Raw genomic sequence first — 12,727 nt, forward strand, 5'->3', positions numbered from 1 at the left:
CAACCATAGCAGTTTGCTCTTTGGCAAAAGCTATAATCTTCATGGACTACAGCAGTTCAGGAAGGCAGTTCACCATTAAGAGCAGTGCATTTTTTTTCAAAATAAAACAAAGACCTGCAGATGCTAGATATTCAAAACAAAAACCGAAATTGCTGGCAAAACTCAGCAGAACTGGCAGTATCTGTGGGAAGAAAGCGGAGTTAATGTTTCAAATCCATCGTTGACTTTTCATCAGAACTGATAGCAACTAGGGAAACCTGGTATTTGTGCTGAAGGTGAGTTTGGGAGAGTGGTGAGGGAAGGGAAAGCTGAGGTGATAGGTGGATTTGGAGCCCAGAGAGAGAGATATGAGCGGGGTAGATAAATGAGGGGATTATGGATGGTAGGCCAGGAGAGAAGAGAAGCTGAAAAAGTGATAAATGAGAGCTGAGTGGAGCATATAATTGGTCGTTGTGCTGAAAGCCAACTATATACTGTACTGTGATAATAGGCCTGAAAGTAGGTGAAAATGGATTGGCTATTCTAAAGCAATCCATGTAATAACAACACTGGGTTGCAGAGATGAGCAAAAAAAATAGGAGGATAGAATCAGACTTTCTAATATTATTAAACTTGATGTTAAGTCCTAGTAGCTTCAGGGTCCCCAAGCAAAACATGTGATGGTGTTCTTCAGGTATATTCTGAGGCTCACTGGAACACTGCAGCAGACTTGTGATAGAAATGTTGACATGGGAACGTGGTGGTGTGTTGAAGTGGCAGGCAACTGAAAGCCCTGTCATTTTTACCAGCAGAATATAGGTGTTTTGCATATTGATGTGGGGAAAATCACCAGTCTCGAAGTCAGAATTGGGATTCAACGACAGAGTTTATTGTACAAAGAAACAGGAGCTCCAGGGAGAGAGAGACGTTCGTCAGCACAGCTGTCAGCTACGAGTCTTCTCTCACTCTCGGAGCACGTGTCGTGATATTTTACACATTTTGTGGTACAATAGTTCAAGTTCAAGTCTTTGTTGTACAGCATGGTTTGTTTACAGAAAATATTACAAAATCATTCAGTTTCAGTGGTCGTGATTGTTCTTCCTGAGAAGGAAGATTGTTTTCCATTACGACAGACCTGAAGTATTAACACTTGTACACAAGCAGTCTCAGGTATTTAACATTTCCATTGAAAGTGGTGGCTGGCTTCAGACACTTCGTTGGGCAGTAGACGTTATTGATGTGTATTCTCTCCCCCACCTGCCATAAACTAATCACTTATGCTCTATGTCTTTTGTGCTGGTATCCTGTTAGCCTCAGGCAGTATTTGTATATACTTTGCTGTATTTTTCTACGTACTGGCTCAGCGGCCATCTTGTGTGCTAAGTGACCATTTTATGGCTTGGTGGCCATCTTGTGTCTGTGAGCCCCGTTTCAGCATGTCCTGTATCAACTCCTACTTCAATTTCATCTCCCCAATGTACAGGAGACAGCATTGTGAGCAGCGAATACAGTAGACTAGATTCAATAAAGTAAGGTAAATCACTGCTTCACCTGGCAGGATGTGTCTTGGACCTTGGATGGTGAGGATGGAGGAAGTAAACAGACAGGTATTACACCTTCTGCACTTGCATGGGAAGGTGCCATGGGGGCGTGGAGAGATATTGGGAATAAAGGAGGAGTGGACCATGGTGCCCCGGGGGGAGCGGTCCCTGCAGAAGGCTGACAAAGAGGGGAAGGGAATATGTGGCATCCCTTGGGAGGTGGCAGAAATGGTGGCTTGCAATCCTTTGGGTGTGGAGGCTGGTGAGGTTTAAATGAACCAGGGGAATCCTGTTATTGTTGTGCGAGGGAAGAGAAGAGGTAAGCGCAGAAGTGCAGGAGAAGGGGCAGACACAGCTAGGGTTGGTGTAGACCACAGTAACAGGTAATCCTCAGTTGAGGAAAAAGGTGCGGAAGGTGGTGTCATCAAAACAGATGCAATGGAGATAGAGAAACTGGGAGAATGGGATGGAGTCATTACAGGATATGGGATGTGAGGATATATTGAATCCCTACAGTGTGGAAACAGGTCCTTCAGCCCAACAAGTCACACTAACCTTCCAGAGTGACCTTTCCAGACCCATTCCCTTACCCAATGTTTACTCCTGACCAATGCACTTAACCTTGAAATCCCTGAACACAATGGGCAATTTAGTATGGCCAGTCCACCTAACCTGCACATCTTTGGACTGTGAGAGGAACCCAGAGCACCCGATGGAAACCCATGTAGACACTGGGAGAATGTGCAAACTCCACACAGATCGTCACCCAAGGCTGGATTCAAACCCACCTCCCTGGCACTGTGAGGTAGCAGTGTTAACCACTGAGCCACCATGCCACCATGCCACCTTCAATATATAGTTGAGGTAATTGAGAGTTGGTGGGTTTGTAATGGATATCAATGGGCTCCCCTTTATCCATAGCACATGTTACCGATGATGTTATTGATGTACTAGAGAAAGAGTTCTGGGTGGGTGCTGGGTAGGACAGGAACAAGGAATGTTCCACAAACCCCACAAAGATACAGGAATAACTGAGACCCATGTGAGTACCCATGGCCACCTCTTTGACCTAAAGGAAATAAGAGGAGTTAAAAGATTGCAGGTGTCTCCATGATGTACAATGCTCCTCAGACAGCTGTTCTTGCTGCACCTGTATTTCTGTATTTTTGCAAAGATGTGTTAAGTGGATGGTTCACAGCAATCTAGATGTTGCCTGATTTGGGCTTTGTATAACTCAAGTGGGACTTCTAACCCCTTCCCTTCTAGTTTTCTTCCGAAAGAAAGTCCAGCTTTCCATTAGATTTTTTTGATTATTTTCAGCCCCTGTTCACAAGATTGTGTTGATCTATGTCCTAGGTTCCTAATTGCCTTTGGAAGTTCACAGTTTCAAGCTTCTCATTGTTTAGAAATTATCCTGTCCTACTCCTTTTTGTGTCCAAAATAAACTATTTCATTTAGAGTGTTGTCTATGTTTAGGCTTATTTCTGTGTTTTAACCATTTACTTCCATAATCTTCAACTTCACCACCTTTAACTAACAGCCTTGGATGAGAAACATTATTAAATGCTGCCTGGAAGTCCAATAAGTTAAAATCTATAAATATTCCCCATGCCACTACTTTAGTCACAACTTCAAAATATTTGATGTGACAGGATTAAGTAATGACCTCTGAGTAAGGGCCTATCCAGGTAGCATTAGTCATAATATGATTGAAGTTTGAAAGAGGGAAAATGGATCCAAGACTCGTATTTTATGCTTAATTAAGGTCAATTGTGTGGCCCTTAAAGCTCAGCCAACTGAAGTAAACTGGGCCAGGAGATAAATCAATGGCAAATATTAAAGGGACATTTCAGAATACTCAGAAAAAGTACATTCCGAAGAAAACAAAGCTTGGATTAATTAAGGAAGTTAAGATCTTCAATTCAAAAACTTAAGGACAAAGCAGATCATTGCTCAAAGATGAAGAATGGCAGAGAATGATTAACTAAATTAGAGCATCAGAGCAAAATAGCTAAAAATATAAAAAGATAGCAAGAGTTTCTCTTGCCATATAAAAAGGGAAAGTGAGTGTAGACCATCTAGAGTTTAGAGTGAGGAATTTATAGTGGATAATAAAGAAATGACGGACGTAATGAATAGGTATTTTGCTTCTGTCTTAGAGGATACCAACAAAATTCTAATAATATTTGTAAATCAGGAAGTGGAAAGAAGAGAGGAACTTGATGAAGTTATAATCATTAAGGTTATGAGCCAACTGATGGAGTTACAAGTCTGCAGATCTAGATAAACTTCATTCTAGAGTTTTAAAAGAGATTAGATTAGATTCCCTACAGTGTGGAAACAGGCCCTTCGGCCCAACAAGTCCACACCGACCCTCCAAAGAGAAACCCACTCAGACCCACTTCCCTCTGACTAATGCACTTAACACTATGGGCAATTTAGCATGGCCAATTCATTGAGACTGTGGGAGAAACCCACACCGATATGGGGAGAATGTGCAAACTCCACACAGACAGTTATCTGAGGCTAGAATTGAACCTGGGACCCTGGTGCTGTGAGGCAGCAGTGCTAACCACTGAGCCACCGTGCCACCCATAGATTTGTAGAGGACAGATTACACCTGACAAACTTGATCCTATGAACACACAAACTAGGAGCATCCTGCTCAACCATTCAGTAAGATTGAGGTTGATCTGTTTGCCTTCAAAATCCCACATGCCCATCTCCTGCTGACAACCTTGGATTTCCTGTAGTAAATGAGATAATCAGTACTTAGATGTTGACTTTTCAACTTTCCTTATATTCTGGAAAGGTTCCATCAGACTGGAAAGTAGCAAGAAAACAGGAAACTATAGGTTAGTCATCTTGATGTCTGTTGGTGGGAAGATTTTAGAATCGATCATTGAGGAAGTTATAAAAACACAATTTAATCAGGAACAGTTAGCATAATCTTGTGAAAGGAAAATCAGAGCTGACTTATTGGAATTCTTTGAGGGAGTAACATGTGCTCTGGATAAAGGGGAGCCCACCGATATACTGTACTTTGATTTCCAAGAGGTATTTGACAAGATTCCACGTAAAAGGTCATTGAGCAAAGTAGAAGCTAATGGTGTCGGAGGAAAGGTAAGGAATTCAGAGTAGGGGAAGATTTGATTGAAGTATGTAAGATCCTGAATGACCTTGAAAGGGTGTACATGGAATAGACACTTTAACCTTTGGGTCATTACAGATCTAGGGGTCACTGTTTTAAAATTTGTGGTCATCCTTTTAGGATGGCGATGAGGGGAACATTTTTCTGAGAGTTGTGCAACCTTCCAGCTCTTCACCTCAGAATAATTTTAAGACCATGGTAGATAGATTCATGTTAGGTCAGGAAATCCAAAGCTGTCAGTAGAGGATGGGCATGTGGGATTTTGAACGCAAACAGATCAACCTCAATCTTACTGAATGGTTGAGCAGGTTGCTCCTAGTTTGTATATTCATATGACCAGGTTTGTCAGGTGTATTCTGTCCTCTACAAATCCATACTGGTGATCTGACCAGCTGAACTTTTTTCAGTCACACAGTCCTTTGTTACAGCCTGTAGTAAATTCCTGATAGCATATCCCTGGTTTCCTTCTACATCATCTTTCTTAATTAGTTGAGTGACATGTGTTCCAGTTTCAGTCCTCTTCACTGTGAAGTTGGGTGAAGTGTGGAAAATTGTTCTTTTTCAAGTGGAGCCAGGACCATGTCCTCATCCTGGAGCTCTCGGATTTCTGCTCTTTCATGCCTCCAAACATCTGCCATGGGCTTGAGACCCAACAGGTACCTCCCAGTGACCCCATGTGCTGAAGGCATGATAAAGGTGACTGTTCATAGGCTTCTCCAAGGAGTTTATCCAGAATGCCCCCAGTAAGAGAGAAGGTCTGCACCCCATTTATATCTCAAAAGGCAAATGGGAATTGGTCATGCATGCATTTCCATTTCTGACCCTGTTCTCAATACAAGGCACTGACTCCTTTTGTGTATTTGGGTGTCTGAGGTTACTTCATTGGTTGACAGATGGCAAGGCAACAGCAGCATCAGTATCAACTGCTGGCAAATTGTCTAAAATGTCTCTTTATTTTGCTCTCCCCCCTCAGGGACTGGTAACAAATCTAACTTTGGCTTCAAACATCCTGACCAACTGGACCATCTATTCATTAAATATTGACGAAGTGGTGGCAAGTGGCTACTTAAACAAATTCCAGAGGATGACTCCAGAAGCCCCAGCTGAGGTTAATGCGAGTGTGCCAGCCTTTTATTTAGGTACCTTTGTGATTCCAAATGGTATTCCAGATCTACCTCAAGATACATACCTTAAATTTCCTGGATGGACTAAGGTAAGTGAAAGATTTGAATTACGTCTGAGTAATAACCATGAGCATGGAATGTAACACATTTCAAGCAAGTGTCGTTCTTGTTCTGAGAGTCTACTACATGTTTTGAATGGATGTCAGGATAACATGCGTTGCCCATCCTTAATTGCCCTTGAATTGATTGACCTGCTGGGCCACTTCAGAGGGCAATTAAGAGTCAGTCACTTTGCTGTGGATCTGGAGTCGCATGTAGGCCAGACCAGGTAAAAAAGGACATTAGCAAACCAGTTGGTTTTTATGACAACCCAAGATATCATGGTCATCGTTCCTGAGACTGGTTTTCAATTCCAGAATTATTAATTGAATTTAAGTTCCTCCATCTGCTGTGTTGAATTTTGAACCTGTGTCTCTCGATCATTAGGCAAAAGTGAGGACTGCAGATGCTGAAGATTAGAGTCGAGAGTGTGGTGCTGGAAAAGCACAGCAGGTCGGGTATTATCCAAGGAGCAGGAGAGTCCTGATGAAAGACTTTTGCCTGAAAACGTTGATTCTCCTGCTCCTTTGATGCTGTCTGACCTGCTGTGCTTTTCCAGCGCCACACTTTCGTCCTTGTAGAGCCTTAGCCTGGTCACCTGTATTATTAGGAATTAGGGTGGATTTGGGGAGTACAGTGAGAGAGGGACTTACTGAGATCTTTGTAGAGAGAGGCGGAGAACTTCTTCAAGGTAGGCATCCTTGGAAGAGGCTTCGCAGTCAGGTTGAAATCACTAGGGGAAAGTGAGGTCTGCAGATGCTGGAGTCAGAGTCGTGAGTGTGGTGACATCTTGAGAGTTATGGTATAGAAAATGACATAATCTGAACAGAGGCAATTTTTGCCTCAATTATTCTATCAGAAGGCCATGCCACATGTTAAATCATTCTGTCTGAGTGTGGGTGTGTAAATAGATGCTTGCGTCAGACTTGTATTTTATAGTTTGAGTCTGTAACTCTTTGTCCTCAGTTTAATTTAATGCAGCATAATTTTCTGGATTTGTCTTTTTAGAGCAGTTACCGTTTTAGGTATCTTCTCAGGTTGAGTTTCTTTAGTCTGGCTTCACAGTGTGAATACTTCAAAGTCTCGTTCTCAGCAACTAGAAGTGTACTCAAGATGTTAGCTGGCCAAGATCTAATATAGTTTGATTGTAGGGATGGTGAATGTTGTATATGTACCTTGCTTTGTTGTGGCTTTGCCTGGCAGTTAGTTTCCTATGTGGCTATAAGCAGCACACAGTCTCAGAAATTAGTTTGTTTGTTATAACACCTATTTCATAACTTGTAACATGTTTTACTTTTTTAAATGAACTAACCCATGGAGTTAATCGATCCCTGATAAGCAACCATTATTAGACTGTTATCATTAATGTCAAGAATAACCATGGTGGAAAATATCATACTGATGAGAGCGATCAAACTTGAACAGTCAGCAAGCAAGTTAATCTACACGTACAGCTCATGGTCAATGGTCTTAAATGGGCATAAAGTGCATGAGACAACTTTTGGTGTCTTTCTTTCATTAAAGTGTCAGTGTTGAAAACACAGCTTGCTAGTAAGCAGACACATTCCTATCAAGAGGCCAGTTTAACTCACTCGAGAAAGGCAATTAATCAGGGTGTGTGCCAGTTGGATAGCAAGCAAGGGAAGTCAAAGGCATATTGTTAAAATGCAAAATTCCCTATTTTAAATTGGGACACAGCAGACCAGAATTCAAAATGTTTAAACAATATTCGGAACATTGATTTCTTGATTTGCATGTTGCAATACAAGCCATTAAGATTTGCTTAGCAATTGGGAATGAGGTCTCCAAAGACTTAACAAGTAGGGATTAACAGTCAGAGAGCCAAAAGATCCTGAAATTTATGGATCTCATTAGAAGACCTACTCACGGTCTGATTAAACTTCCATACTCATCCACTAGAATTCATGTAATTAAGACAGGAACATACAGAATGCTTGGACCACTTTGTTAGCTGATGCAAGGGAAGGATTTCTAGATGGAGAACGAGTAAAAGAATTATTGAATTGGTAAATGCACCTACCCCATAGAAGTTAATCAGAAAGATTTATTAGACAAACTGAAGGCTTAGAGTTTAAGAGCTACAGAAGGATGGACGTAAGTATGATGCGGTCCTCTCAGATTAGCAAAGTTTACAGGTTCGAATTACAAACTCAATTTGATAGAGACAGTGCCATACCTAAGCATAGCAACACAGAAAGATGTGGCCTTCTGCATGCACCAAGGAAATGCCCAGTTTTCACCTCAGTTTGTGAGGCGTGTGTCAGGAAAACCTTCCAGTATACAACAGTTCGCTAATTCAATATGTAGGATCAATAAATCAGGAGGGCAAGTGTTAACAACCAGCCTGGATGTTACCAATATTCTACATCACAGACACTGCAGAACCAGCAATTGCAGGTATGCCCTGTGCTGTGACCAACCACTCATCACGGTGCATGGAGACACAACAGAAACTGCACAGATGATTCAAGAAATAATTATAGAATGGAGTATAAAAGAACAGAACACTTAATGTCTGACGTTGTGAGAGCTTAAAATATCAGTTTTCAGTGGATAGGAAAATGAAAGGCCAAGTAAAAGGGATGAACCACTAGCTCAAGAGAAATTCAATCTTGAGAGAAAGTCTTTAGGGATATCTCTGCTTGGCTCACAAAGGTGAATGAAAAGCTGGAAGAGAAAGGAGGTGGGATGAACTATGAGCTCTGTATTGTCAAAGTTGATAAAGTGTGGAGCTGGAAAAAGGCCAGCCAGTCAAGCAGCATCAGAGGAGCAGGGGAGTCAATCTTTCAGGTTGAGCCCTTTCCTCAGGACTGGGGAGGGGAAGGGTGCTGAAAAATAGAGGGAGAGGGTGGGGCTGGGGGAAAGGTAAGTGGGATGGTGATAGGTGGATGCAGGTATGTGGTGATTGTGATTGGTCAGTAGGAAGAGTGGTGCGGATATGTGGGAAGGAAGATGGACAGGTTAGGTCAGATCAAGAGAGCGGGGCGGAGAGGGAGGGCTGGACCTGGGATGGGTTGGGGAGATTTGAAAGCTGGCGAATTCTATGTTAAGGCCGTATGGTTATAAACTCTCGAGGCAGAGGATGAGGTGTTCTTTCTGCAGTTTGTGTGTTGTCTGATTTTGATGGTAGAGAGACCCAGGATTGATATGTTGTTGGAGGAGTGCGAGGGGAAGTTGAAATGGATAGTGATGGGAAGATGGGGTTGAATGGAGCGTACAGACCATAGATGTTCCCCGAACCAGTCCCTGAGTTGCGCGTGGCCTCTTCGATGTAGAGAAGATCACATGGGGAGCAACAGTTGCAATAAATCAGGTTAGAGGAAATGCAGGTGAATCTCTGCCGGACTTGGAATGATTCTTTGGGGCCTTGCACGGTGGTAAAAGGGGAGGCGTGGGGGCAGGTTTTGCACCTCCTGCAGCCACAGGGAAAGGTGCCAGTTGTGGAGGACGGTGGGGACGGTGGACCTAATGAGGGAGGAGGGAACAATCCAAGTTTATAGAAAGGTCTGGAGCAATCTGCATGTCAAACCAATCAGGCTCAGCAGGAGTAGGGAGCATGGGTTCAAATTGCATGGAAAATTATGGAAAAAGGTAAAGCAGGGAAGGACTCAGGGGAGATTATTAAAGTTTCCAGAATTAGTAGAGGACAGAGAGTGTGGAAAGGGTCAGGAATCTACCTTCAGGCACAGCAGGTTTAGGGGACAACTATGAGAAGGAGTGGTCAACACAGGACTGAGGATGTTGTGCTTAAATGCATGCAGCATATAAAACAAAGTAAATGAGTTTATAACGAAGATTGAAATTTGGCAGGTATGATGTTATGGGTATCGCAGCGACATGGCTGCAAGGGGATCAGAGCCGCGAACTAAATATCCAAGGATTTTAATTCTCGCAAAAGGACAGGCAGCTGGGCAGAAGAAGGCAGGGTTCCCTTGTTAGTAAGAAGTGAAATTAAATTGGTAGAAAGAAGCAATGTAGAGTCAGGAGGTGTAGTATCTGTGTGGGTAGAGTTGAGGACCAATGAGAGTTATGTATAGGTCTCCTAACAGTAGTCAAGATGTGAGGCAGAAAATAAATCAGGAGATAGAAAAGGCATGTAAGAAATAATAATGCAATAATCATGGGGAACTTCAATTCGCAGGAGGACAGGGAAAATCAGATGCCGAGAAAAGGAATGTCTCCAAGGTTGCTCTTTGGAGCCCACTAGGGAACCGGCAGTTTGGATTTACTGATGTGTAATGAGGCTGACTTGATTAGGGAGATTAAAATGAAGGAACCCCAAGGGGACAGTTTGAGAAGGAGAAGCTGGAATCAGGTGTAACAATATTACAATTGAGTAAAGGTACTTCCAAAGAAAGAGGGAGGAGCTGGCCAGAGTTGATTGGAAGGGAAGACAGTGGAACAACAGTGGCAGGAGTTTCTGAGTGTAATTTTGGAGGTACAGTAGAAATTCATCCCAAAGAAGAAGAAACATACTAAGGGGAGGATGAGGCAACTTTGGCTTACGAGAGACATCAGGGAGAGCATCGAAACAAAAGGGAAAAAACATACAATTTGGTGAAGATTAATGTGGAGCCAAAGGATTAGGAAGGAGTTAAGAAACCAGCAGAGGACAACTTAAAAAAAAGTAATGAGGGGAGAAGATGAAATAGGAAGGTAGCCAGTTCAGAATCACTTGGACCAGATCGGCTATACCCCAGGATTCTGAAGGAGATGGCTGAGGAAATTGTGGAGACGTTGGTGGTGATCTTTTAGGAATCACTGGAGTTATGGAGGGTTCCAGAGGATTGGAAAATGGCTAATGTTTAAGAGAGGAGGAAGACACAAGACAGGAGATTATAGGCTGGTTAGCCTAACTTCAGTTTTAGATAAGATTTTAGAGTCCATCATTAAGGACGAGATTGCAGAGTACTTGGAAATGCATGCTAAAATAGGGCTGAGTCAGCATGGCTTCATCAAGTGGAGGTCATGCCTGACAAATCTGTTAGAATTAATTAAGAAGGTACCAAGCAAGTTAGACAAAGGAAAGGCAGTGAACATGAACAGTTGGGTTTCTAGAAGGTCTTTGACAAGTGCCATACTGGAGACAGCTAAATTAGATAAGAGCCCATGATGTTAGGGACAAAGTATTGGCATGGATTGGGGATTGACTGATTGATAGAAGATAGGGAGGCAGAATGGCAGCCAGTGTCTAATGGAGTTCCACAGGGGTCATTTTTGGGACCACAACTATTCATATTATATATTATATATTCACCCAAAGGAACACAGAGCATTGTTGTTGTGTTTGCAGATGACGCAAAGATAGGTAGTCCTGAGGAAGTGGGGAGGCGCCTTGGATAGACAAGGATAATGAACAAAAAAGTGGCAGATGGAATATATTGTGGGAATGTGTGAGATTATGCGCTTTGGTAGGAAGACAAGAGACAGAGACTCTTTTCTAAGTGGAGAAAGGCTTTAGAAATCTGAAGAAAAATGGAACTGAGGAATCCTGATTCAGTATTCTGTCAAGGTTAACATGCAGGTTAAGTTGGCAGATAGGAAGACAAATGCAATGCTTACTTTCATTTCAAGAGGGTTGGAATACACGAGCAGAGATCTACTGCTGAGGCTGTCTAATGCTGAGTCAGACCATATTTGGACAATTGTAAGCAGTTTTTGTCCCCATATTTCAGGAAGGATATGCTGGCCTTGGAGGGTATGCAGAGGAGGTTTATAAGAATGATCCCAGGGTTGAAGGGCTCGACATGTGAGGAGCGGCTGATGACGCCGGGTCTTTACTTGATGGAGTTTATAAGGTTGAGGGGGATCTGATTGACACTTACAGAATGCTGAGAGGCCTGGATAGATTGGATGTGGAGAATATGTTGCCACTTGTAGGAGAAACTAGCACCAGAAGGCACAGCCATGGAGTGAAGAAATGACCTTTTAGTTCTGAGATGAGGAAGCATTTCTTCAGGCAGAGGTTGGGGAATCTGTGGAACTCATTGCCAGAGAAGGCTGTGGAGGCCAAGTCATTGACTGTGTTGAAGACAGAGATAGAAATGTTTTTGATTAGTAAGGGGATCAAAGTTTAAGCAGAGAAGCCAGGGGTTAAGAAACATATCAGCCATGATTGAATGGCAGAGCAGACTCAATGGACCGAATCGTTTAAATCTGCTCCTAAATCTTATGGTCAGCCTGAACTCAAAGCTAGGCTGTAGGTAATGACAAACGTACAAAAACAGCTGGAGATGTACAGTGCACACTATTATTTTAGACTAGATTAGACTGTTATAGAGTCATAGAGATGTACAGCATGGAAACCCTTCGGTCCAACCCGTCCATGTCGATTAGATATCTCAACCAAATCTAGTCCCACCTGCCAGCATCCGGCCCATATCCCTCCAAAATCTTCCTATTCATACACCCATCCAAATGCCTCTTAAATGTTGTAATTGTACCAGCCTTCAACACATCCTCTAGCAGCTCATTCCATACACGTACCACCCTCTCCGTGAAAACGTTGCCCCATGGGTCTCTTTTATATCTTTCTCCTCTCACCTTAAATCTATGCCCTCTAGTTCTGGACTCCCCACCCCAGGGAAAAGACTTTGACTATTTATCCTATCCATGCCCCTCATAATTTTGTAAACCTCTATAAGGTCACCCCTCAGCCTCCGACACTCCAGGGAAAACAGCCCCAGCCTGTTCAGGCTCTCCCTGTAGCTCAGATCCTCCAACCTTGGCACATCCTTGTAAATCTTTTCTGAACCCTTTCAAGTTTCACAACATCTTTCCGATAGGAAGGAGACCAGAATTGCAAGCAATAT

General features: G+C 42.7%; 1 protein-coding gene across 2 annotated transcripts in view; it reads left to right on the forward strand.

Annotated features, from left to right (window-relative positions):
• Nucleotides 1–12,727, forward strand: part of glb1 (galactosidase, beta 1) — an 83,159-nt gene that overhangs the window by 41,203 nt on the left and 29,229 nt on the right. For both annotated transcript variants that reach the window (XM_043719431.1, XM_043719432.1), the window contains exon 15: nucleotides 5,645–5,884. In XM_043719431.1, coding sequence (XP_043575366.1) covers nucleotides 5,645–5,884 — 240 coding nt within the window. The remainder of the gene's footprint in view (nucleotides 1–5,644; nucleotides 5,885–12,727) is intronic.

Source organism: Chiloscyllium plagiosum, chromosome 29 (genome assembly GCF_004010195.1).
Source record: "Chiloscyllium plagiosum isolate BGI_BamShark_2017 chromosome 29, ASM401019v2, whole genome shotgun sequence".
NCBI classification, from domain to species: domain Eukaryota; kingdom Metazoa; phylum Chordata; class Chondrichthyes; order Orectolobiformes; family Hemiscylliidae; genus Chiloscyllium; species Chiloscyllium plagiosum.